Here is a 24,402-nt window from a genome sequence, read left to right as displayed (position 1 = left end):
GCCAGTCCGGAGGCTCGTAGTCCTGCGTTTCTTCGGACTCCGGCACCTCGAGGAATGCGACCCCGGGGTCCACTTCAACTTCGTAGTTCAGGACTCTGTCCTCTCCAACCACCTCGTCAGTAATTGGCTGCACGCTGACTGGTCCTGTGCTGGCCCTAAGGAAAATACACCAGAATGTCAGTCTTGTCACCCTTGTACATAATTTGAGAACACTCTTATTTGTATTTCATTCATGCTTTTTGTGTGCATGTGGATCAAGCTAGACTCCTCAGCTCTCGGCCATTGCTGCTATTAGTTGTGAAAGTATGTGGGCTTTAGTAAAGCCAGCCTACAGTGTGCAGGTCAAGCCCGATCTTGACTGTTGCGGCTATTAGTTGTGAAAACAGCTGGCTTCATGGAGATCCAGTGTGCAGTGTTGATGCCGGTCAGATATTTCTGGTTGCTTGTCCCTACAATTCTGTTTTATGTCAAAGACTACCATGTTGAGCAACAGATCTGCTCAGGGTGATTCCAAATTTAGTGGTAGTGTCTACTGGTCGGTGCTTAATAAATTGTATTCACTGTACACCATATTTGAACTGACTGCTCAGGATTACTTCTGATTTCTTTTATTTATCAATACTGTTCACCCTTTCAGGGTGGTTTTATTTCAGAGAAGACATTCCTCATGGTATGCAATGTGCATGTTGGAAGTGTTGCAAGAGCTTGACGTCAGCATATGCTCAGCAGCAGCGAACTCAGCTGTGACAGTGAATGCTACCTACGAAATGAGCGAGATTTCAGAGCACTAATCTCGCACAAATATGTTTATGTAACAGACTGTCTCAGCTTTGTGCCTTCATTCATTTGACTTGCCATCTCAATACAACGGACCTGAAGCAAATGAGGTCCAAGCTTTGTGTTTGTGACCTTTGGGTCTACGTAGCAGTAGAATTTTAAACATAAAACAATATATTTTTTTGCTGTTTGTCATAGTTCAGCTTGACTTCATAAAAGTCTAGCCTGTATACGGTAGTCTTGCGATAATTCAAACTCGGATATTATACTTCTGGTTAATTCAAACAAATTTCCTAAGTTTGGTTGTCTCGCTATGTTCTTAGTGTATCCATATGCCACTTAAACCGAATGCCGTTTTCCTGTAATTCATATTTTTTGTTCTTGCAGCCCTTTTGTTGAGTGTGCTTCTTTCCGAGCACCGGTACACTGCAGAGGGAACACCCATGGAGCTGTTGCTTCTTTGCAATGCACCGGTGCTCGGTAATAAGCGCACTCAACGGGGCTCATGCGGAAATTTCTACAGCAACTTGCGCAGACGCTGTGATCTGGTAGCATGGCGTACACCGAGCGCCGGCACATTGCGGAGAAGCAACAGATCCATGGGTGTTCCCTCTGCAGTGCACCGATGCTCGGAAAGATGTGTACTAAACAAAAGGGCTGCAAGAACAAAAAATATGAATTACAGGACAACGGCATTGAATTTAAGTGGCATAGCATGGGCAAGTTACAACGTCCTCACAAGTTGCTATGAAAACTGTGGCGCAGTGCCCGCTTTTATTGTTCACGTGTCCCCCGTTTAATAGTTCACACTAGACAACTTCTTGACCCGATGAACAAACTGAATTTTGTTTTGAGTTGTCATGTGCTCTTTGAACAGCCCACAACAATGAACATTTTTGAGGGATAAATAAACTTTTGTCTTACATTTCACGAATGTATCATGTGTAGCATACCTGGTTATGATCAGTAGGCCTATGTAAAGGAAAGCATGAAATATCTTCTGTGTATGTGAAGCCACTCATAAGGCAAATCATATATTTATCTTGCATCATTATTTAGATAAATTTCTGATAAATCAAACAAAATTCATGGCTTCCTGGAGTTTGAAATCATGAGAGTATAATGTATTTTGTAATGGTAGTGTAGTAGAAACACAATCCCCTTTGTCTTGTTCGGATTGCATGATACCTTTTTAAGATATACCTTCTACCATTTCAGCAGTGTACCAGCCTAAGTCTGCTATCATTTTTCTTTCCCAAACTTTCAAGACTCGGCCAACGGCGCTTGCGATGTTCAGAAGACTGCGTCGTCCTCCCCATGTACATGTCGGCTCATAATCACCATCATTTTAATCTTGCATCTCACAAGATTAGGTTGTGATCTTACATCATCACATAATCACCATCAGAAGATGTGTGGCATTGCGGGCGTACCTTGCACGGGCTGCTGCCTTTCTGCAGTGCCGTGGCTCTCCTAATCCAATAATTACTATTATTATTATTGCTTATATTATTTTTATGATCATCATTGATGAGCGCAGTGGTCTTTCATTGACATGCCTAGCTCGACTTTAACTTCAGGTAACATGGCTCGAAGTTTTAGAGTTCTTGGATGTGCACGGTTCTTTCTTGCTCTGGAGAGAACACACCAGAACATTTCTTTGAGTTGCCCAGTATTTAGTACTTGCGAACTTCAGATATGATTATGAATACAATATTAGCTTTGCTAGTAGAACCCCCAATCGTGTGAATCTCGAAAGGCTAGACTTCGTACAAATAGCAGTAACATGACAGCTCACTCGTCGGTGTCTACGCCTCCTTCGATACCCAGAAGGTTGGGGCTTGTGGAACCGATGACCGCCAGCACAGCCTCAGCCAGCGGTGTCAGCGTGTGTTCGTTGCGCTCTGCGCCTGTGGAAGACAAGGTTCTCTCTATATTTTGTTTGAGCATTAAATTTTATCTGATTGCAGCAAGCACATTCATTGTTTTGATTTGATTGTATTAATAGCTTGATATCTTAATTTCTTCTATAATTTAGCCAAGAAAATGAGAAAGTGGATAAAAAACTTCTTTAGCACACAGAATGTGTGCTTCATTTTTATGTGTAGTAAAAACATATGTATAGTAAACTCACCGGTCGTGGAGTGTGCTTTCTTCGAGAGGGTCAGTTCCTCGCGGCTGCGAGATTTGAGGTTTTGCCACTGCTTTTTGAGTTGCGGCACAGTGCGCAGCGTCGATGGATGCCGCGAATTCATCACGGATGCGATCTCCTGCCACGCTTTTCTTTTAGCAGCTTTTGTAATATTGTTGTTAAATTTGTTCTTAATTATACGTTTTCGTTTCTCGATTTCGTAAACCAATTGAAACTTATCATCTTCGGACCAATTTGATTTCTTTACCTTGGGAGGCATCCGTGATGGACCGGCAACATCCATGTCTGCGTGCAGCAAACTCAGACGGTCGTCTGCTAACTTAATGATCAAAACATAATTATCAACTTTTATTGCAAATGCTTCCGAGAAAATACGTCCAGCGCATTTTTTTTCTTAAAAAATTGGGCGTTAAGGACACGCAGGCATTTATGTAGACAACTTTATTCGGCGTACGCACTGGACGTCGACGACGGTGGTGACAGACGATCGCGATACGAAGCAATATGACAGCGTTGGTGCCCGCTAAACTCTACCCAAAACCGCGCATCGCTGACTCTTTTTTTTTTTTTCTTTCTTCTATTTTGCACGGAACCACGGTATGTACGAGACATGTGCCGCAGTTTTGCGACTGTCGTCGTTTCTCTTTGCCCAAACCGATCGCAGCGTAGCAGAAGCAGACGATCTCTCGCTTGCCGCCTCGCGTCGCCGGCGCTTTCTTATTGGACAGGAGGTCACAACTCGTCACTTGCACGTCCGGAATCTTCGGCCGTGTTCCAAAATTTACTCGGTCTCACTCTAGGGTAAAGGTTTTGTACCTTTGCGATCGAAAACCTACCCGCGTCCGGCATTACTCAATTTTTTTTGTCACGTGACATGATCTGCCAGGGTAACTCGGATCCACTCGAGTAGATTTGGAACGCACCCTCTGTTTTCTCCGGTATTTCTTCAGTTTTCCCTAGATTCCCTCTCTAGGTACTGCTCACTCCGTTCTTGGCGGTCTGGGTGCCCGACTTAAGTCCGGACTTGAGTCAAGACCGCGCCGGAGACCGTGCTGGATCCGTCTTGGTCTCAGTCACGGTCTCAGCCGAGACCGCCAGGCGCCTGAGTCAAGACTTGAGCCAAGACTTGAGTCAAGACTTTCTTGCAAGCGGCCCCAGCTGTCGGTGGCTGCAATACAAACAGCAAAAGCGCATACTGCAATGTTCACTCGTCTCCTATCATTTTTATATAGCCTTTGTTCTTGCCATGGGAAACACTGGATCCCACTGCTGCCGGCAGGTCGCGGTCAAGACAGGTTAACGAGGACAACTGGTTTATTGCACACAATACGTGGTCCTGTGGGCTGTTGGGCTGGTGGCATCAATTCCATGATGGGCCTTGTCTGCTCACCCTCTTTCGCGTCTTTTTGCTGGTGCTTGCCGCATGAGGTGCTGTGCTTGGCCATGGGCTCCGGTGTTGCAAACAGCAGTTCAGACTCACTAAAAAAGAAAAGAAAAAAAAAGAAAAATGGTGACAACCTTGTAACAATGTAGCAAAGAGATGATTCAAGCCGGCTTCACACGAAATTTTTTTTTTTTTTAACATTTTGACATTGCAAGGCAAACACAATTTTGGAAGTTTCACGGTCTAAACCAACAAGCAAGCCAGAGGATTGAGGATCCACTCCACCGCCTGACCATGCTCTGACGAGCGGCTGTAATCTCGTTTTATATTGAAGTTCAATAGCTCCAATTCCATTCTCTCGAGATCACGAGCAGCCACCGCTGAAATAGCAACATGCTATTTTTGGTATGATCATTGCCGTTCATGCAGTATAGACTCAAACTTTTCGAGTGATACAATGCAACTATGCCTATGTCTTTTGTTGATGCACCTGGAACCATAAATTACTAAATCAGAAAAAAATAAAACAATCGCATTTTGTTGTCAATTAACCTTCTTACCCTGCAGTGATAATTAAATTAAACTACAAGCATATTCAGATTCATTAAAAATATATGTTTGATATCTATCTTGAATGAACTGTTACACTTTTCTTGTAAATGTCCCATTCTTGCAAGCACATCAAACGTAATGATGGAAATGCGACAGAGTCGTTTTGGGACATTTGGGATGCGAGTCACATCACCATGGCCATTGCTAGACTGGCTGCAAGCATGTCAGTTGACATTCTCACCAAATACTTTACCAAAAAAAAACATTTGTCTCCATTCTTTATGCCAGCGCACCCACAGTGCCAAATGTTGCCCTCCTGGTGCTGTAGACGTCGTCTATGCTCTACAGTAGTCATGCCGCACCAAAAAAGAGGGCCGCCGTGGGCACGCCTAGGTACCGGGTTTGCCGAAACATTAGAGACAGTTGTCTCAACTAGTGCTCCAGGGCCCGTTTGCTCGAAGAGCTAACCGCGGTTAGCGTTGGCCAAAGTCCCTAGTAGGTACCGAAAGTACCTAGTTGTACCTACGTTGTACCTACTACGAAACTTTAATGGCTGGACATAAAACAAATCCGTCCTTTATTATTGGGCTGGAGCCTGCGCCACCTTGTGCTGAAAAAAATAAATCGTTATTTTTTTATGATACAACGTTTGCTTTATGGGAACCGTTTTCGGCTAAATCTAGTTGTAACTTGCAAGAAACGTTTGCTCAATTGAAAAGAAAAAGGATAGTTTCTTTTTTGCATCGAAATTCTTTCTTTCGAAGTGTGGAAGCGTAGACAAGACACCTAGTCAAAGTGCTTTGCAGTTTTCTGTTGTCGTGTTTTGCAAAAAGCAAGTGCGTCGACCGTCGCTTCCAAGTCTGGCAACGCCGTGTGTGCCGTGTCGCGTGCACGGCGTTTGTTTATACAACCAGTTTCGCCTCGTTGCACGCAACGCGCGTTTCTCGTTTTCGGTTATCATCTGAGTTTTCCTGTCTGTATTCTGCCCTTCGACCGACCGACCCACCGACAAACCCTCCGACCGGCCACGGACTGACTGATAAGATTTGCGGACCGATTTCCGACTTTGCTACCGGGCAGAATGTCCAACGCAAGGAATCGCCGACACAGAAGAGACCGCACGGACGCGCAGTACGCAGCGGCAATGATGAGGCGACAGCGTGTGCTGCGGGACCGCCTGAACCCCTTTGAGGATTTCGACGAGGATGGGCTGCAGCAACGGTTCCGATTTGGAAGAGCGGGCATAATGTTTCTCGCCGACACACTGCGTCCGGACTTGGAGCGCCGTACACGTCGTAGCCGCGCCCTCTCTGCGGAGCAGCAAGTGATCATCGCCTTGCAGTTCTACGCAACTGGGAACTTTCTGATCACTGCAGGCGACTACATCCGCGTGCATGTGTCAAGTGCTTCACGGGCTGTGAGGCAAGTCACCGTAGCGCTGGCTCGTCGAGCACAAGACTTCATACGGTAAGGGTCCTTTTTTTTTCCTTTTAATTGTAGTTTGCCAGCCGTATTGAAGTAAAGTAAATACACTAAAAATATATCTGAATTGCTGGTGATAGGGATGTTTTGTAGGTTGCCTTTTTATGGCAGTAATATTCTACCTACTAGTAACTAGCCCTCCCTCCTCCCCCCCCCCCCCCCCCCTTTTCAATAGAAAAAAAAATGATTACGGCCGTAAGCGTCCTACTTGCCCGATTGGAAAGGGCCCGGGCACGCCATTTTTCTGAGAAACCTCAGAAAGCGACCCGTTTGCACTTTTGGTAAGGACTTGCACCGAATCACAGTCACTTTATAGGTCTTGGTAACTGAACAAAAATAAAAAGGGATCCTATGAAAACATGCAAACTTCACTATTGAACAGGTGCTACTAAGGCACTTTACTGCTACCACAAACTTGAAGGGCACAGCCAAAGTCCTTAGCATTCCTCATTAAAAAGGTATTCATAAGCATTGTAGCTGTAAGTTTACTATATGTGGTTTAATTGCTGAGGGGATCAACGACGCAGATGGCCTGACGCTGCGGAGGGGGCAGCCTTGCAGCACAAGTTCTACGACATGGCCGGCTTTCCTTTGGTCGTGGGTGCTGTTGACGGTACCCATGTCCGGATCCAGGCACCCCATGTGCACGAGGAGGCGTACGTCAACCGCCATGGATACCATTCCATCAACGTACAGGTGGTCGTTGACGCCTCTTCTCGGATTCGCAACGTGGTTGCAAGGTGGCCTGGAAGCACCCACGACTCTCGGATCTTCACGGAGAGCACCTTGGCAGTCAAGCTGGCCAGTGGAGAGTACGACGGCCTGCTGCTTGGTGACAGCGGCTACTCCTGTCAACCTTGGCTGATGACGCCATTCCTGTCGCCGTCATCAGCAGCCGAGGTCGCATACAATACGGCACACACGACGACAAGAAGCATTGTTGAACGGTAAATCTAGGCCATATATTGTGAAGGGCACAGAGATATTCATGCAAGACATTTCGAGACGACTAGCTGTCTTGACGTAATATGTGCAACACGTGCATGCTCCTTACGTCTGTTGCTATTCTTTATGGCATAAAAATATTCATACAAATTTTTATATTAATCTAACGAAGCATAAGGTACCGTGGTTTTATGTAAGCAAGATGAAAGTAGTATCCTGAGATTACGAATCAATACAACTTATAATAGCTGCCTAGGGTACTGCGGTTTCAGTTTTTATTTTTCTGGAATCGGCATACTTTTTTCGGTTGTTATTGTGAGTATGAAATTTTCAGTTTTTATCGATGAATATTTTTAGTCGAAAGCTTACTGCCTTTTTCCGGTCGATATCTATTGACCAGTTACGTTTTTTTTCAAGCAGGTTTGTCGAGAATGCAGTAGATTAGGTTCATATCTGAGTTATTCGTCAAGCGGCAACACTTGCGGACATGGCAAACGTAACCTTGGTTATACATGTGCAGTGACGACAAATTCTTAATCGCAAAATTTGCAAACGTAATTCTTGGCACGCTTCTTTGTTCTTCACATGTGGAGGACTATTAAAGCTGCTTTCCTCTAACCAGATAGCACCTTGAGAGAGGCTGTTTAAACAGCTTTGGTTTTTTTCTTATGCTCCCTACAATAGGAACAGAATGACATTCCATTCCTCCCAGAACAAAAGTAAGACCAAATGGCTTGACAAACAATGAAAACGCTCCAAATCCGCCCTCTAGACGACCACAGCAAACTTGATGGACAAAGGAACGCAAATTGCATCGATGACAAACCCAAATACTTCCTAAAGTGTGCTTCCAACAGAATAGTTTGAAAGCACGGAGATAAGATAGTTGACTACTCGGTCACATGCTTCTATACTCTGTTTACTCGGTCACATGCACCTGTAATGGTCTAAAGTACTGACCATTTAGGTTTAAAATCAAACTTTCGAAACTTACCTCACCACACTTTATTGGGTTTTATCGCTTGAGACTGAAAATGCAAAAACTCAGTTATGTCTTAGGTCCCCAGGACTGGCAATAATGGGGAAAAGCACTAAACTCACCTCAGGTGCCAGTGCTACGCAAGACCCGGACAGAAGTTGATATTTTGTTAATTGGACAAAAAGAAGCATTAATGACAATGGAATTTTTTTCCTAGACACAGCAGTGGAAGTAACACTGTGCCTTGGCACTTTCATATGTCTACTTTTTGAAATGTCAGTTTCGGGCTGTTTAATGAAAACTAACTAAACGTGCTAGATATGTATGTACTCATATTGAGTGCACAAGTACAGCTAAGCTCGTGCGTGCTAAGATGCGTGTGATCCAAAAATAGCGGCACATCGGTGTAAGTCGCAAACAATTGTGTGTTGCTGACCGTCTTGACCGATTGGCCAAGAGTACATGCCTAGCATGACCTATTCTGCTCTCATCGATGGATTTAAGAGTAGTGCCAAGGCATCATTTTGGACAATGTTGAAGTTGAGCATGCAATAACAAGTTTCCACAAATAGTCTCTAGACACCATCTTACACGTCATTCACGACTGATGATGAGTCGCTGCAATCTCAAATGTTCAGGCAAATCTTGCTTGGGATTCCGTTGTGAAAGCGCCATAAGACCCTCTACCAAAACTTTGGCTGCATGCGTCCAGGAGCTTCCACTTGAGTCAGAAATGGCGGTGCGTGGACCACTAACTAATAGGAACACTAGCGGCACAATCAAAGGGTAGGAGTACTTGGATAAGGCGTTATATCAAGTGCTTTACGTTTTACATCTCCCAGACTTACAAGACGGATTCTTATTGATCAATGACAAAAGTAGATGGGTTGCGCTACCACGAACATCTATTCCTGGAGAGTGGAAGGGAAAAGGCTCAACAAGACAAGAGTCTGGCTCTCTTTCTCTTTTCACTCTGTCTCACAAGTAACATGTAGAATGAAATTTTGATGGTACTGTATTTGTTGCAGTATAAAGCTTGGTTACAAGTTAATTCTTACAGCGTTGGCAGCAATCAGGTAGCAAAAAATTCTAACATATTGGCCTGTGCATATGCAGGTGTTTGGTTGGAAGCATATCCACGAAACCCTTTGAGGATAGCGCTTGAATAAAGCTGCACTTTGCTTGTTGCTTTCTATAAAATACATTGCACAGGCTAACCTCAGGTGACCCCGGATGTGAACGCAGTGTAAAAATAATTCGGAAGGAAAATAAAATGGTATGCATAATGCCCAGCTTTCGATATCCTGGAGCAATGGGCTGGAGCTTGGGCTGGAAAAATTAGGAGGTGTGATATCGGGCACGGCAGCCAATTTGCGATTCGAATTCAGCTGTAAATTTGTCCTTGTTGCGTGTCATCCTCTTAAGTATTTGCGTTCCACGCTGTTGTCCGATTTTGCTATTGGGTTTCTGGGAAGGAATAACATGTGGTTTTGATCCATGCGCTCTGTACAGGACAATCGGCCAACTCAAGCGGAGGTTCCATTGCCTTCACGCTGAGCTCCGAATGGCTCCAGAACGGTGCTGCGACATCATTGTCGCGTGCTGTGCCCTCCACAACCTGGCCAAGAGGTACCCCTGCAGGACACCCGTGGCCGCCATCCCCGCTGAGGTTCCCGTTGAGCCCGTAGCAGCCAACCGTGCTGAGAGCAACGAGGCCCGAGACTTTATTGTCAACCATTTCTTCGGCTAAGTGTAAGTGTCTGGATAGGTATCTTCTGGCTGTCCATTTCTAATGCAAGATGCTTTGTTATGATCGTGGCTATTGCTTTCACCTTTTGTTTATCAGGCTTTGCAGATAATTATAAGAAAATTATGTCAGACAGTTGTCTAACTAGATCAAATAATTGCTTGAAATAATATTTATTGTTTTGCTACTTAAACATCAATTGTATTTTTGGAAACTGCAACAGTTAGGGGCTCAACCGTGCTGCACAGTTAGCAAGAAGCCAACAGCTTTGAGATATTGATTAATTTTATTTTAAGCTTTTTTTGTATGATCTAACTGGATGTAAGATTATCATAAGTTCTACCCAAAATAACCCATAAAGGAGTGTGACACATGTGACAATGCTGAAAGTGTGTTATCAACATGACAATGACATTCCAGCAATGCATATATCACTCTTGCACAGATCAATTCGGGTAGTGCTTGCAGATATCCCACATAGAGTTTCGAAATTTGGATGATAGAAATGTAAAGAATGATTGATGGACATCCCCTTATACCTGTTGCTTCCATAGCAGTATGTGTAAATTGCAGCATGAGCGACGAAATAAGTAATGAAAAAAAATTTTCTTACTTCCCGCATTATTGTTACAAAGCTCGAAATGTGTCATTTGAGGCACTTATAATTAGCTCGTTGGAAAGAGTGTGCTCGAAAAAAATCCCTGCCGAAGCTATTGGTCAAACGGGAGTGCAGTGCAATGTCCAACACTCCTGCAATCGCACGCTGCAGCTCAACTGCTTGTTACTGCTTTGGTCTCCTCCCCATCAACTCCTGCACTCTCGCAGAGCTACAAGCATAGGCACACACGGGCTCTCTTAAACTAATAGATTTTGAATTTGATTTCCGGAGTTCATAACAATGCACTTTTCAAACTTCTAACTAATGACACGAGGGATGCTTCTTCAAATTTGTGCACTTCTTCGCACTCTCTGGAGCTCTCTTTTTATACTGTCATTATTTTTTGTAATACATTTCCCACACCGACGGATGCTTTATGGGAAGTGCTGAAGTCAGCCCTATAACAGACTATGTGTGCACAGTTTATAATGAGGCAACTGAAGAAGACAGTTATTTTCCCATTCAATATCTACAAACCGATACTATTTAATGGGTACAGGAGCATGAATAGGAGAGTATAGTGAAACAATGTTCATTTGATACCAATTTCAAAGCTATCAGTACAAATTATATATACTACCCCATAGAATGTTCATTTTTCACTGCATACTCATGGTTACTAGCTCATAGGATTTACATAGTGTACGCTTCTGAGTGTTGAGTCATAACACCTTTCACAGGTTTTTCCAACCCGCAAAGCTTTTCTCTTATTTTTCACAAACCTCCTAGGGTTAGTTCATATTTTCTTCATCCTGGCTGGCATGATAACATCATTTGCAAAACATTTATTTTTAGTAGGGCATTGTCCAGAGAGGAGCTTTATTGTACATACTACACTCTCATTAATTCAAACTCCAGAAAGTCACATATTTTAGTTGGATATATATGATACTAGAAAACATTATGATTTGTTACATGGATAGCGATATATACAAAGCAGATTTTGGCCAGTTTCCTCTACATAGCACAATAGCTTGCTTATAGTTAATGCATAACTATAAGCAAGTACAGGCATAACACATTTGTGAAAGAACTGTGACTAAGTTTATTCATCCGGCAAAAAAGTCGTCAATTGTGGACTGTTTAGTCAGCACATGAGATCTCAAAACAAAATTTCCAATGCCAGCCAACGCAAGCAGCTCTTTACGGGACTTTTCCTTTGCAGACAGAAACTTCCGGAGCTGAGCGATGTGCTCAAAGGCCTCTGCGGCTGTGACAGTTCGTAGTGGGTCATCCATTTCTTCATCGTCATCTTCACTGTCACTGCTGCACTGTGCTGGCATTACTTTCCGTACTATGTCCTCTAATGAGTCATCATGACAAACACACACATCGTCGTCAAGACTAATATAGTTCGCCTGCACGGCGTTCACATTACGTGTTTCAAGGCCAGAAATCATGATGCCAGTGAGCTGTGCCTCGTCCTCGTTGTCGTCTTGGTCATCATTGCTAGTCTTGAAGCACATAATTTGAACGCCGTTTTCCGTTCATGTGTGCCGTTTTCGCTAATTCATAGTTTTTTGTTCTCGCGGCCCCGTTGACTGCGCTTCTTTCCGAGCACTGGTGCACTGCGGAGAAGCAACACTCGCAAAAGCAAGCTCCGCAGGTATTGCTTCTCTGCGGTGCAGCGGTGCTCGGAAAGAAGCGCACTCAACAGGGCCGCGAGAGCAAAAAACTATGAATTAAGCGAAAACGCCATTCGAATTAAGTGGCTTATAAATACATAAAAAAGCTTAGCGGGACAACCAAAATTTTTAAACCTGTTTGAAATAACTAGAAGTACGAAATATCCGAGTTCGAATTATCGCGAGCCTACGTACAAGCAGCAAGTGGATTTCAGCTCCAAAAAACTGTTGTGTTGGATAACAGTGTATTTTTTTCTCGGTTGTATATCTATTCCGTGCGGACAAGTGATCACTTTGTGTTTTTATGTATGTGTGTTATTTCCCACCCCTCCTACAATAATGCCCTCGAGGCGATGAAGGTACTCTTTAAATAAAATAAATAAATAAATAAATAAATAAATAAATACTTAAAGAACAAGGTAAGTGGTGACGATTCAAAGTAATAAGAGTTGAAGGCCCGGGGCCCCAAAAGGTGACACACGCAACAAAATGATGTAGTGTTGTGTTTGATCCCTTTTTCTGTTCCTGAGTTTCGGGATATTCTTAGTATGAACTTTTTCGTACATAAGCAGCACACAGTCCATAGGTCGCAGGAGCATATCCAGGCAGAAAAAGCCTTTATCTTAAAAGCAGAAGGAATATTTGCAGATGCAAGTCAGAAAGTGTCTGTGGTCCACTCATCGATGACTCGAACATTTTCTTAAAACACAGAAACTCGACCTTGGTCTTCTGCCGGGAGGCTAATCGTCTTGGCGACCTCCTCTCTTGAGCTGTGACGGGGAGCCGCGTTATGAAAGGGAAACATGTGAAGGGATATAGGAAAGAAGGAATTATACATCTGCCTTTGAGCTTAACCCATATTTTTATTTTAGGTATCCATGTAAATTATGTGCCACCTTTGGGGCGTCGAAAGCCTGGGTGCCATACTGCCAGTATGATATTCTGTTGCTTACTTAACCACAGCGTAAAATATTGCGATCAGAACAACCACGCTGGTCTAGTGTAGGGATAGTCAACGACATGGAAAAGATTGTGTGCAAGCTTCCCTTGTAGATAGCATGCATAAAATAAATGAAGTGTCAAACATACCATGTTTGCACGATTCTAACGTGGCCCCGATACTTACATGCAGGCAATTTTAGCTCCCAGATATCGAAAAATTTAATTGCTGCCGATTCTACCGCGCAGGTAAAGTAATGCACTTTGAACACCCATAAGTGCAGCTCTTAGGCGCTCGTTTCCGGCTTGAGCGGCGTCGCCGTCGCCGTCGTCGTAACCGCCGGTGCATGATGGGTAAATTTCTCTGCTAAATCTAGCGGAAAAATTTCTCCGCTAAATCTAGTGAAAAAATTTCCCCGCTAAATCTAGCGGAAAAATTTCCCCGCTAAATCTAGCGGAAAAAATTCCCCGCTAAATCTAGCGGAAAAATTTGTCCGCTAAACCTAGCGGAAAAATTTCTCTGCGGGGTCATGTGACCTGGGGGTCACGTGACCCCCCCCCCCCCCCCGCCGAGGTCACGTGACCCCCCTCCCTCTCAGTACCCTTCCCTACTCCTCCTCAAGAGCTGCGCTCTAATTCGGCGTTACAGAGTTGTAAACGGCCTTCACTTTTTTTTTTCATACAACACTTCGCGAGCTCATTGGGTCGCTGGGATTGCGAGGCTACGCAGTGTCGCTTCGTGGTTATCGTTTCCCGTCAGTGTGATGACATAAAGGCGAAAGAACGCGCGATACGGATACCAAAATATCTAATGTAAACAAACGGTCACAAAGGCGATTGGGCTAGCTGCCTTGCGTTTTTCTTTTGAGTTTTGGTTTCAATTGTAAGTGCATCTAATTTTAGGCACCCATTTTGGCAAAAAAAATGTGAGCGTTATAATCGTGCAACCAAGTATGTAGGTCAGAAAAAACGCAAAATATGTATACAACACAGCGACAAACAATGCAAGTAGCTCATTACATGAGTTAATCTTGTCCTAATTGTCTTTTTATCAGTTCAATTTGCAGCTGTGCTCGGGTGGTTTCAAGTCTAATGAGTTCTCTTTGCTCCCTGAGCACTTCCTCCCCTATAGCATAGAAACTCCGTGCAGCATCTGCTGCAGCGAGGGTTGCGTTTGCAGCCTGTATGGCCCCATTTGTGTACTTTCTCTCAAGGAGTATATTCTCATGCTCCAGATCCTGCTGTCGCTCGGCCCTTCTCTGGTACTGCTGTGCAGCCTCACGGGTCCAGCGCTGGTTGTGCTGCACAACAGGAGAGGCCAGTGTTCTCTGTGCTGCGTCGTCTTCAACTGTACTGCTGCCAGATGACGAGGGTGGCGGCGTCGTCACCCTTCCCGTGCAGCTGCTGTAGTGACACGCATGACCAGGAAATTGTTTGAGGTTAAAGGGATACTACAACAAAATTTCGGGTTTCATTTTTTGGTCTATATGTGTTCGAAGGAGCAGTATCACATCGAACACAACAATATCTTGTTAAAAAAGTCACGAAAAGGAATTTTAAAACGAATTAAGCGATTGGCAGAGAGCACCAGGTGGATGTCGCTAACGCCTCGTTTGTAATGCCAGTCTAAGAACCTTGACAGCTAGTGACGGTAACTGTCTCACCTCCGGCTACCACAATAGAAGAGGGGAAGGAGGAACTCTCCTCTTCCAAAGAATCCTTTTTGTATGTCCCAGAAGTTGCTATTGTCCCCCTACAAGATTATAAAAGATTAACCCTTCACTCAAAATTCGTACAAAAGCAGCCGCTTTGGTGGCTGGAACGACTAGGCCATCCTCTCGACGTCAGCCTCGTCGCAGCTTTGCTCGTCCCGAGACGAACTACGTCACGATTGCGTTGGGTGTCACATGCTCTCCGCTGGCTGTTCTCCGAGCGCTTGTCAGGGTGGGCCGTTTGTAACGAAAACTATAGCCACCAGGTTCAAAATACAAACGTGCGATTGTCATTTAGGGATACAGTGGATCATATTCAACCTATTTTTGAACACGACGGGTATATTTTTAATTTCGTTGAGGTATCCCTTTAACGCATAAGCCTTTACAACGATTATCAGCAAACTTAAAAACCCAGGTCACTGACTGGCTGTGGATGGCAGCCCGAGGTACAATATTGTCCTGCATAAAGTTAATGCTCGGGACGTGTTCCGATCATGCGCAGTGAGAAAAATGGCAGCTCACAGAGGGCTATTGTTGGGCAGGAGTGAACTTGTAAATTTCAGCATAACTTAGCAAACTGCAAGGGCTACAGCTCCAGAGAGCTGCTCAGAGCATTGAAGCAAAGGATTGTGACTAGACACCATACTCGTGCACGTACGTCCTCCGTGACATGATTCTCTCCGTCCTCTATCTCTCCAAGTGATGCATGAGGGCTGCAGTGCATGACATTTTTGACGTCACCCTGGATCAGGGTACATATATGTGTGGGAGAACTGAGTGCAACGTGCGGCAACCTTAATCCAGATGTGACAGTAACACTTGTCATAATTTTACCACATATGTTGGTGGTACAACAGACTGGAGTGCCTAACCCCGCAACTTTGTTTCATTGGCGGTTGGTAGAGTCGCCACATAGACATTTGTACAAGATTTAAAACAAGTAGATGTGGCACACTCACACCAGCCGTCATATGTGATTATTGTGTACCCAAGCACTGTCCGGCTAACTGGGACATTGATACTTTTTCAGATTTTGTTGGCACAGATCAGCATCAAATAAGTCATTGGTGCATTCTCAACTTAATCTCATAAGCGTTACCAAAAAAGAATGGATTTTTGCTACGTTAGCAGGCATGTACGAAGATCATGCAAAAACATTTCCACTGACAGTGGAAAAATTTGGGTATTGAGTGACCTGACTTTGAAGAAAATAGGTGATCTCAACTTGAGAGAAAGACTACCATAGCTTTGTTGATTATGATGTAAATATTTCTTTGTAATTTTGTGGTACAAATAGTTTCAAACTGTGAGTTTTACTGCATTTACCCTAATAAATGGTTTCATTGGCACTTTTTCAGCAGTGCAGAAATGGCTAAATATGTGAAGGTGGTGTCCTTGTGCTGTGTTCTGTTCTCTACTGGACAGGTTTTGACTCGTGCTCCTAATATTGTCGTTTTGCTTCATGAAGTTGGTCTCTATGTAAGGGCACGCAGCAGTAGTGTTATGCAACTGACATGTCTACTTTGAGATGGAAAACCAATATATTCTTTTATGACAATCCAAACTGTTCCCTATGCTCATCAATGTTTTCTAGGAGCATGCCAACAATTGGTGACTTTTGATATGCCTTGTGTCTCTGCTCAGTTTCATACCTATCATCAGTGACAGCAGAACATCCCTATCATCAGTTTCATAACTATCATCTTGTGGAAGTACTCATAATGTGACGAGCAGAACAGAAAAAGAATGCACCTTCAGCGCGTGCTCATTCTCTTCTGCTGCTTGTGCATCCTTGTGCTGTCAGGGCTAGTAAGCTGTAACTGGGTGCAGAGCTTCCACTGTACTATCGCCTCCATTGTCACAGTCTACATACAGTGTGCAACGATATCAAACTTGTAGGCGTAAGGGTGGGCCATTCAATTAGCACAAGTAAGGTGATTGACGAAGCCACGTGCTCATACCTACAACTTTAGTATTGTAATGTATAAAGTATCAACAGGAGCATAGCATACACAGCATGGCCTATAAAGTGTTACCTACTTTTCGGTGTCACCGATGATGACGTCAATCCCACAGATCGTCGGGGAATCGTCCCCGATCACATTTAAAACAGTCTCGACAAGTGGTGTCAGCTGATGGGGGTTGGGACCAGCACCTATGAATTGAAGTACACTTATTTTGTTTTCTAGGATGTAAGCACAATTAAAGGTGGGGGAGGGGAGACAGGGTGTTCATTATTCAACATAGTATCAATGTGCGAATGAACAGAAAACGCGTAAACATGTAATTGCCAATAATGATAAGATTGTTTTCTTACCTCAGGTTCCTATTATCCGGTCTCGGGTAATATGTGATGTTGGACAATTTATTTCTTTTTTTTTTTTGTTTGACGGCAAACTCACTGTTGCCAGCTACCGGCTAGCCTGGCCCACTCTGTGCCTGAATCGGTTGCGTCGGAAGTGTTTGAAACGTGGAGGGGCGACGGAGCCTCTGAGCTTAACCCCGCCCCCTTTTGCAGCATTGTTTACCGCAGCTGTCTGAAATTTCAAGGGGGGGGGGGGGGGGGAAGGGGAAGGGGAAGGGGGTCTGAAGCCCCCCTGCCCTTGTTCCCACGCTACTTGCCTACATACATTTTTCTTATGTGTTTAGTTGAACAATAGTGTCTACATTGTTTACAGTGCTAAAGACAATGTTTTTGGCAAGCAAAATTTGGACATTAATTTTGAGAAATTACGCAGGCCCACTGCATGGAACAGGATCCAAGGTGCTTTGGGGCTATTTCTGTGTTAGTGCCACTGTGTTGAAACTTGTGCGAGTAAGAGCTAATTAATCTTTGGGCTTGCCCTCTCATGATATTGAGCGAGATGTTAGTTGTCGCGCATTGAATGGGGTCTTCGGTTGAGATATTTGCCCCAAAAATTTGAGGGGCTAATATATCACTCTCTAATAAATTTGTACAGTGCACCCAAAGTTTCCAATAAAGATTTTACAAATATCGCCCTTTTTTCTGTTTTTGTAGCGCAAATATTGGAGCTTACCTGTCCGTTGGTCATGTTCTTTGTACAATCTGTACAAAGTTCGGCACTTTTTAAGTAATTTTCTCCATGCTTCTTGAAGCTGTTTCACTGAACGCGGAACTTGGTGGCGGCGGGTCATGGAATTGGCGACTTGGTCCCAGGCGCGTCTTTTGGTTTTAGTAGTCACGGTAGGGCCGAATTTTCCCAGGATTTGGTATTTTCGAGCCTCAACTTCCCGGACTAATTCCAATTTTTCATCTAGGGTCCAATTCTTTTGACGCAGCGGCGCGGTCCCCTTTGAGGTAGTCGCTCGGTTCATTTTCGTTTGCAGAAGGAGCATGATCGTCTGCTACCTTGGTTTGTTTATCTACACAATTGCAACATTATTCCTGCTAACCGTAAAATATTTTTTCAGAAGCAACGCGAAATAACAAACAAGTGCATTTCCAACAACTTCAGTATTGTTTATTTCTCGGTTCTACAACTTTCGCAGACGGCACAACGGAGTTGATTCGGAAAAACTGCATGTACCGGCTTTCTTGGAGGGCGAGTGAATTGAACGATCGGCAGGTCACTGGTCTTTTATGGACAACGTAGCATTTCACTAAACCCAGAGAAAGTTCTGCTACTCATCACTGCTAAAATCCATTGGACCGTTGAGCCTCTGTCCGCCGTTTATCTGCAGAACGGTTGATGCTGCAGCTGCAGTCGCACTGTAAGCAGAATACGAGGATTTTGTACAAAATGGACACCCTGAACAGAAATTTTCCCGGCGTGACTACTTTCAATAAACCGCAATCGCTACTCAAAAGGCAACTCTCCGTAATGCTTCCTTTCAATAAACGTATTCTGATCCTGCTCCTGCTTGAAGTTAGTTTCACAGCGCTCAACATAACGTGAGTATGAGGCTGGCCTCATCACAACCCTATCGCGAAATGTTTTGGTGCTCACCGTAAAACGCTTGTCGTACTCGGCTATCGTGTTCCTTGGAACGCATCCCACATTTCGGCGCTGCGATGCATGATTCTTGCCGTGCTTCAATGAAGCCGATGCGAAGCTTCGACAGTCGGCGACTCCGGGCCACTGTACTTCTACAAATCGGTGACTCTGAGCCACTGTTTGTCGACGGGCTGCTGCCGTCGACTTCAGTCGCAGTCCCCTCGAAATGTCAGTTTCTTTAAGGCGCACGTAGGATACTTGTACACTCTTAACTTAGAACACGGAACCTAAATCATCGCTCTGAAGACAAACACCAATGCGATCGCGACCGCGGAAACTGCGTACGCCGCAGCCATTTTGTCGAACGACGCGACGGGGCAATGCGTAGCTCCCCGTATCCCTACCGAGCCAGTCACGTGACTAAAAAATCCCTCTCCTAGGTACTGCGGCTAACTTTAGCCGCGGTTAGCTGTTCGAGCAAACGGGCCCAGGTGTCTGCAACTACAGATGGCAACAGTAATCTAATGTTGCCATCAATCGCCCCAATAGACAGATCTCACTAAGCGTTCCACACATGCGTGACGCCGCTATACCTTTAGTTCACAAGAGGCAGGCGGCAGCGCACGAGACGGCTCGTGTCATCTCGTCACGCGCAAAGCTCCAGCGGAGTTTTTCCACACGCAGAAAGACTAAAGTTCCTTTGATGCATTGCAGCAGCGGCGGCTTAACGAAACTTTCTGGGGAGATCGATCTATTCAAAGAGAAAAACAAATCTGAGGCTGCTGCACCTCCAGTCGTTCTAACCACGCGAAGCCTATTCATGCCAAGGCCATTGGATTTTCATGGAGTGAGACATTTTCGTAGTAAAGTATTTGGTGTCATCGTGTCACACCCTGGTGATTTTCAACACCCATGGGCTCTATAAACCCCCTTCACTTTCAAAGAATTCTGGTTTCTTGAGAACAGGAATGGGGAAGAAAATCAGAAGAAAGGAGGGGTGAAGCAAAGCGACTGACCGAATCGTCCTGGGCGAGCCAACGCTGGACATCTGTCTGTGAGGAGCGCGGGCTGGGGTGGTGTGTTGCCGAACCCGGGGGGCCCTTGAAGGAAACCTAGTCCGGGCTTGGCTCAACTGCCAAGACCCCAGTTTCATCAGACACGGGGACACCTAGTAGAGCCAGGCATGCAGGGGGTCTGAACCTATGCTGGAAGCGGGGCTCATGGTGATTGGTGATGCCACTCATCTAACACCCAAAAGCGCACAAGTGTCCTGTGGCTACGCAAACCTGTAAAAAGGCATTCACTACATGAAGTAGATACTTATCCAGCCAAGTGAGAGATACTTTTTCAACTAAAAAAATGAAGGCACCGCTCATACATATGATGGATGCCAAAATGTGGTTGTCTGTCACGTCCAATGTATTTTACATGCTCCAAGTGAACTCATAGTTATTATAGATAACTCAAAGTTACAAAGTAAAATGTGCGCAAAATACTGAAAGCTGAGCTAAAGTATGTACAGCTTTCTTAACCGAATTACCTAATAATGTTTTCGTTTCGCTTGTCTTTGTCATTAACTGACACCTCTTTTTCAGCTACAAATGGAATGTGCTCATGTGAAGCCAACAACTTCATGCTAAATCTGGGTTATTCCTCCTCTGCAGTGTGCTGGCTTGCTCAAAATGAAATCAGTTGGTCTTATCTCGGTCTCAAAAAAAAAAGAATTGTAAAGGCTAGTGCAGCCTTACTGAAGCTTTTTCATGAGGTTTCCTTAGATAGACCGACTGAGTTACTTTCGAACAAACCAGCCAAGAAAATAGATTATGGACAACAGAATCAAGATTAGACATTCTCCTGAAACGAGTAGCCAAATGAAATCAGCAATTAGCTGAGTGCTGAGGGGGTCGTAACCTGCCAACTCGATAGCCTCCACCAAACACTCCTTTATTTGCATCAGTTGGCGAAGTAAACGTGAAACACATGCACGATAAAGACAGGCATTGTACGATGGTTCGCACATGAAGCGTAGCTGGCGTCCTACGACACTGCGACATGGCACGTCCCGATGGCGCATTGTGGTAAGCTGGCCGACGCAAGCAGAAATTTCAACCGCATAATTTGGTCATTCCACGGCATTGTCAGCTCTATGCATTTGCAATGTTCCTATGTTCTGCGAAGTTACTGCAAGCACCATGAGTGACAAGGAAGATTTTGTGATATCACCATCTCAACTACAAACAAACAGAGCATTGCAACAACGACAATGATGCCGATAAGCGGCGCTGAAAGGCTGAGAAGTAGTACATGCCTTTGTTTGGCTGCATAATTGGTTTGCCTTCAAAGTTCAGAAGGTGAAGAGGAATTGCAACGGCCAGGCTCCTTTGGGGTAACAACCGCTCTGTGCCGGGGCTCACATTTCGTAATGACGCACTGTGCCTGTTGTCAGGCGCCCGTCAGTATATACCTCGAGCGGTGCGAGAAAGAAGTGAGTAGGTAAGCAGTGAGAACCAGTCACGCAGCACTAAAACAGGACCCGGAAGGGTACATGGACTCATCCAGCTTTGACATTAGAGGGGCCTGAGCCAAGCTGGGCTTTGAGTGGAGCCTGAGCAGAATGCACGAAGGGGGACCAGATAGGCCTTCCTTAATGCCCGCCAGAAAAAGGTGCCTACTGAACACTGTTGCGTATATAGGAGGTATATTTTGGGACTGTCTTTCCTCGAAATAAGCTTCAGTCACTTTCCATGATTCCGGTTTCGGGAAACGACAGCCCCGCCATGTACAACGAAAAATGCCAAACACAGCACCAAGAATACAAGAACGCACGAGAGAGGCTTATTCTCGTCGTTCACATTCTCTGCCTTGTATAGGGAAGCAACGCACCCTTGTGGTGATAACTGGCAACCGGCAATTGAGTAGGCATTATCAGTATACAAGAGGCTATGCTCCATGATGGCTACCCAGGAAGGTCAGTCATGAAGAACTTGGCAAACACTATCTTCTGCTTGTGAAGCGCCTGAAAAACGAGGACACGAAGAAGACGAGATAGGACCAAGCGCTAACTTACAACTGAACGTTTATTGAAATACACTTACTATTTGTACACAAATTCAGCCTCCCGACACAAAAATGAAAACTCTTTTTCAGTTAAGTGCTCGCGTGTCCTATTTTTGATGCACCTCCCCGTTTGCCCTTTATACGCATTTCCGCAAGACATAGGTATTTCGTAAACAACTGACGTTGCGCATTCAATGTACTGCGCGGCATGTTTCTTGGCGCAAGCCTCAGTTTTTTTTCTTTTTTTTTGTTAACTCTTGAGCAGAGACTGGACAATTTTGACGGCGCAGAAAGCACCACGGGTACCTCGAAGTATTCGGCGACTTTTTTTAGGCCGTGCGACAGCCCGTGGACGTAGGGGATTACCACGGGTCTTGTTTTTTTTCTCTGTCGTCCGCTTCCACTCCGTTTCTTTGTTTAACTTTTGAAACCAGGGTTTCTGCAACTTCTTTCAAAAAACGCTTTCTATATAGCCCGCCGTTTTAAGGCGTCGCACCTGATCAAAAAAGCTTTCGCCCACGTTATGCATAGCCGACTTGTCTAGGGAGGCTCTCATCAACGACGACACGATTTCTCGTTCGACTCGTTCCTCGTTCAGTTGTAAGTTAACGCTCGGCCCTGTCTTGTCATCCTCGTGTGTTCGTTTTTTAGGTGCTTCACAATTTAAACATGTACCAACTAGCCCACCTATTCATTTTACTATCTTCTTGTACCCCGGTGTTGACAAAGACACTTAAGACCATGTAAGAAGGTGCAAGATATGTGCCCAGTCCTGTTAAATGCCTCTCGTTCAGGTTCGGGTCAGCTGGTTGGATACCAAGCAATGCTGAACACGGCTTATATTATGCCGTACTGCTGGAGAGTTACGTAATACTGATCGCGGTCCACTCGGACCGCGATCACTATCGGCCGAGACCACAGTGGAGGAGATGCCAGCTCCTCCGCGTACGGCCAGCCGTCGATGAAGCTTCGTGGCGCGCGCGTGCTGGTGCACGCTGGTTCTTCGCCAAAGGGTCTCAAGCAAGGAGGTCAATGAAGACAGCGGCCGTCTTGTAAACGCCACCTTCTGGGAAGGCGGGAGCTGGGCGGCCATCTTGCGCGCTGACTATATTCCATTCATCCCTAAGCTGAGACTGCGGTGGAAGCTACGTCCTCAATGGACCAGTCGTAGATCCCTCTTTCGTTACGTGATCACGCTCCCACTCATGCCCACTTGCCGAGGACCGTCAGGTGATGAAAGGAAGGCGGCTGATTTGTTCGGCAGGCACATAGTTCCCACTGCAGTCTCAGCTTAGTGGTGAAAGGAGTATAGGGCAGCACGTCTCAATGCAATGAAATTTCGTAAAGTCCAAAACCGGGCACAGCAGAGCGACCGGCCGAGGGGAACAAATCAGAAGGTTTGAAAGGCCACGTCTTGCAGGGCAGTCTCGTAAACTGAACGAACGCGAGCGTTGGAACGCTGGGAAGAACCTCAGGGGCTCATTTACTGTCCTGAAAGAAGTGAAGGAACACAGGCGTTGGAACACTGCAAAGAACCTCAGAAGCTTATATACAGCCCTAAAAAAAGTGAACGAGCATGAGCGCAAAGAACGTTGTGAAAAACCGCAGTGGCTCTTTTTCTGCCCAGGAAAGAGTTAAACAGTCGAAAGAACGGGATGGGCAGACGCATCAAAACATAGTGGCCGCCGACGCACCAAAATGTTGTGGTAGCTGACACACAAACATGTAGTGATTTTCAGATGTAGGGGCGACTACGCTTGTAGTTCGATGATCAGGCTGCTACTTGGCGGCAGGAGACATCCAGGAAGGGCCGGTAGAGCGGCAGGGCTATGGGATGCCCTGACGGGTAATTGATTGACTTTTAGGTTTAGGTTCAATGAATCATAGAGCAGAACATCGAAACTGAAGAATACTACCGGGGAAAGAGTCGCGAGTTCGAGCTCGAGCTGCCGCGTGTAACAATGCAAATAGTGCCACGGACGACGCAACAATGTAGTAGGAGTAAAGCTATACGCACTACGGCGTGCACTTTGACCGGAAATGGCTATACGCACTATGGGGAGAGGATATTTAATTTGGGTCACCCTTTTCGGCTGGCGCATGTATCACTGTAGCGGGGAAATTTTTCCGCTAGATTTAGCGGGGAAATTTTTCCGCTAGATTTAGCGGGGAAATTTTTCCGCCAGATTTAGCGGGGGTTTTTCCGCTAGATCTAGTGGGGAATTTTTTCCGCTACATTTAGAGGGGCATTTTTCCGCTAGATTTAGCGGGGAAATCTTTCCGCCAGATTTAGCGGGGAGTTTTTTCCGCTAGATTTAGCGGGGAAGTTTTTCCGCTAAATTTAGCGGGGAAATTTTTTCTGCTAAGTTTAGCGGGGAAAGTTTTCCGCTAGATTTAGCGGGGAAAATTTTCCGCTAGATTTAGCGGGAAACTT

General features: G+C 45.1%; 2 protein-coding genes across 2 annotated transcripts; one reads left to right on the top strand and one right to left on the bottom strand.

The window, feature by feature from the left end:
• Positions 1-2,571: 2,571 nt before the first annotated feature.
• On the bottom strand, positions 2,572-3,212 carry LOC120844018 (nuclear apoptosis-inducing factor 1). Its single transcript, XM_040215577.1, has 2 exons — positions 2,912-3,212; positions 2,572-2,687 (listed from the first exon to the last, which is right to left on the bottom strand). Exons 1-2 carry the CDS (start codon positions 3,210-3,212, stop codon positions 2,572-2,574), a joined length of 417 nt encoding a protein of 138 aa, XP_040071511.1.
• Positions 3,213-5,320: 2,108 nt separating this feature from the next.
• LOC115316248 (putative nuclease HARBI1) lies at positions 5,321-14,750 on the top strand. Its single transcript, XM_040215559.3, has 4 exons — positions 5,321-6,332; positions 6,875-7,294; positions 9,784-10,023; positions 14,476-14,750. The coding sequence occupies exons 1-3, from the start codon at positions 5,947-5,949 to the stop codon at positions 10,019-10,021; spliced, it is 1,044 nt and encodes a 347-aa protein (XP_040071493.1). The 5' UTR covers positions 5,321-5,946; the 3' UTR covers positions 10,022-10,023; positions 14,476-14,750.
• Positions 14,751-24,402: the final 9,652 nt, after the last annotated feature.

Source organism: Ixodes scapularis, unplaced genomic scaffold, assembly GCF_016920785.2.
Source record: "Ixodes scapularis isolate PalLabHiFi unplaced genomic scaffold, ASM1692078v2 PGA_scaffold1__304_contigs__length_218370807, whole genome shotgun sequence".
Taxonomy (NCBI): Eukaryota; Metazoa; Arthropoda; class Arachnida; order Ixodida; family Ixodidae; genus Ixodes; species Ixodes scapularis.
Note: the sequence above shows the minus strand (reverse complement) of the source record. Positions and strands in the feature narration are given on the sequence as shown.

What these genes read in the sequence shown, in the direction of transcription:
- LOC120844018 (XM_040215577.1), bottom strand. Translation starts at nt 3,212, where the DNA reads ATGGATGTTGCCGGTCCATCACGGATGCCTCCCAAGGTAAAGAAATCA. An exon ending in GAAAGCACACTCCACGACCG is followed by an intron (nt 2,688 to 2,911) that starts GTGAGTTTACTA and finishes TGTCTTCCACAG; the next exon opens with GCGCAGAGCGCAACGAACAC.
- LOC115316248 (XM_040215559.3), top strand. Translation starts at nt 5,947, where the DNA reads ATGTCCAACGCAAGGAATCGCCGACACAGAAGAGACCGCACGGACGCG. An exon ending in CGAGCACAAGACTTCATACG is followed by an intron (nt 6,333 to 6,874) that starts GTAAGGGTCCTT and finishes TCAACGACGCAG; the next exon opens with ATGGCCTGACGCTGCGGAGG. An exon ending in ACAAGAAGCATTGTTGAACG is followed by an intron (nt 7,295 to 9,783) that starts GTAAATCTAGGC and finishes CGCTCTGTACAG; the next exon opens with GACAATCGGCCAACTCAAGC.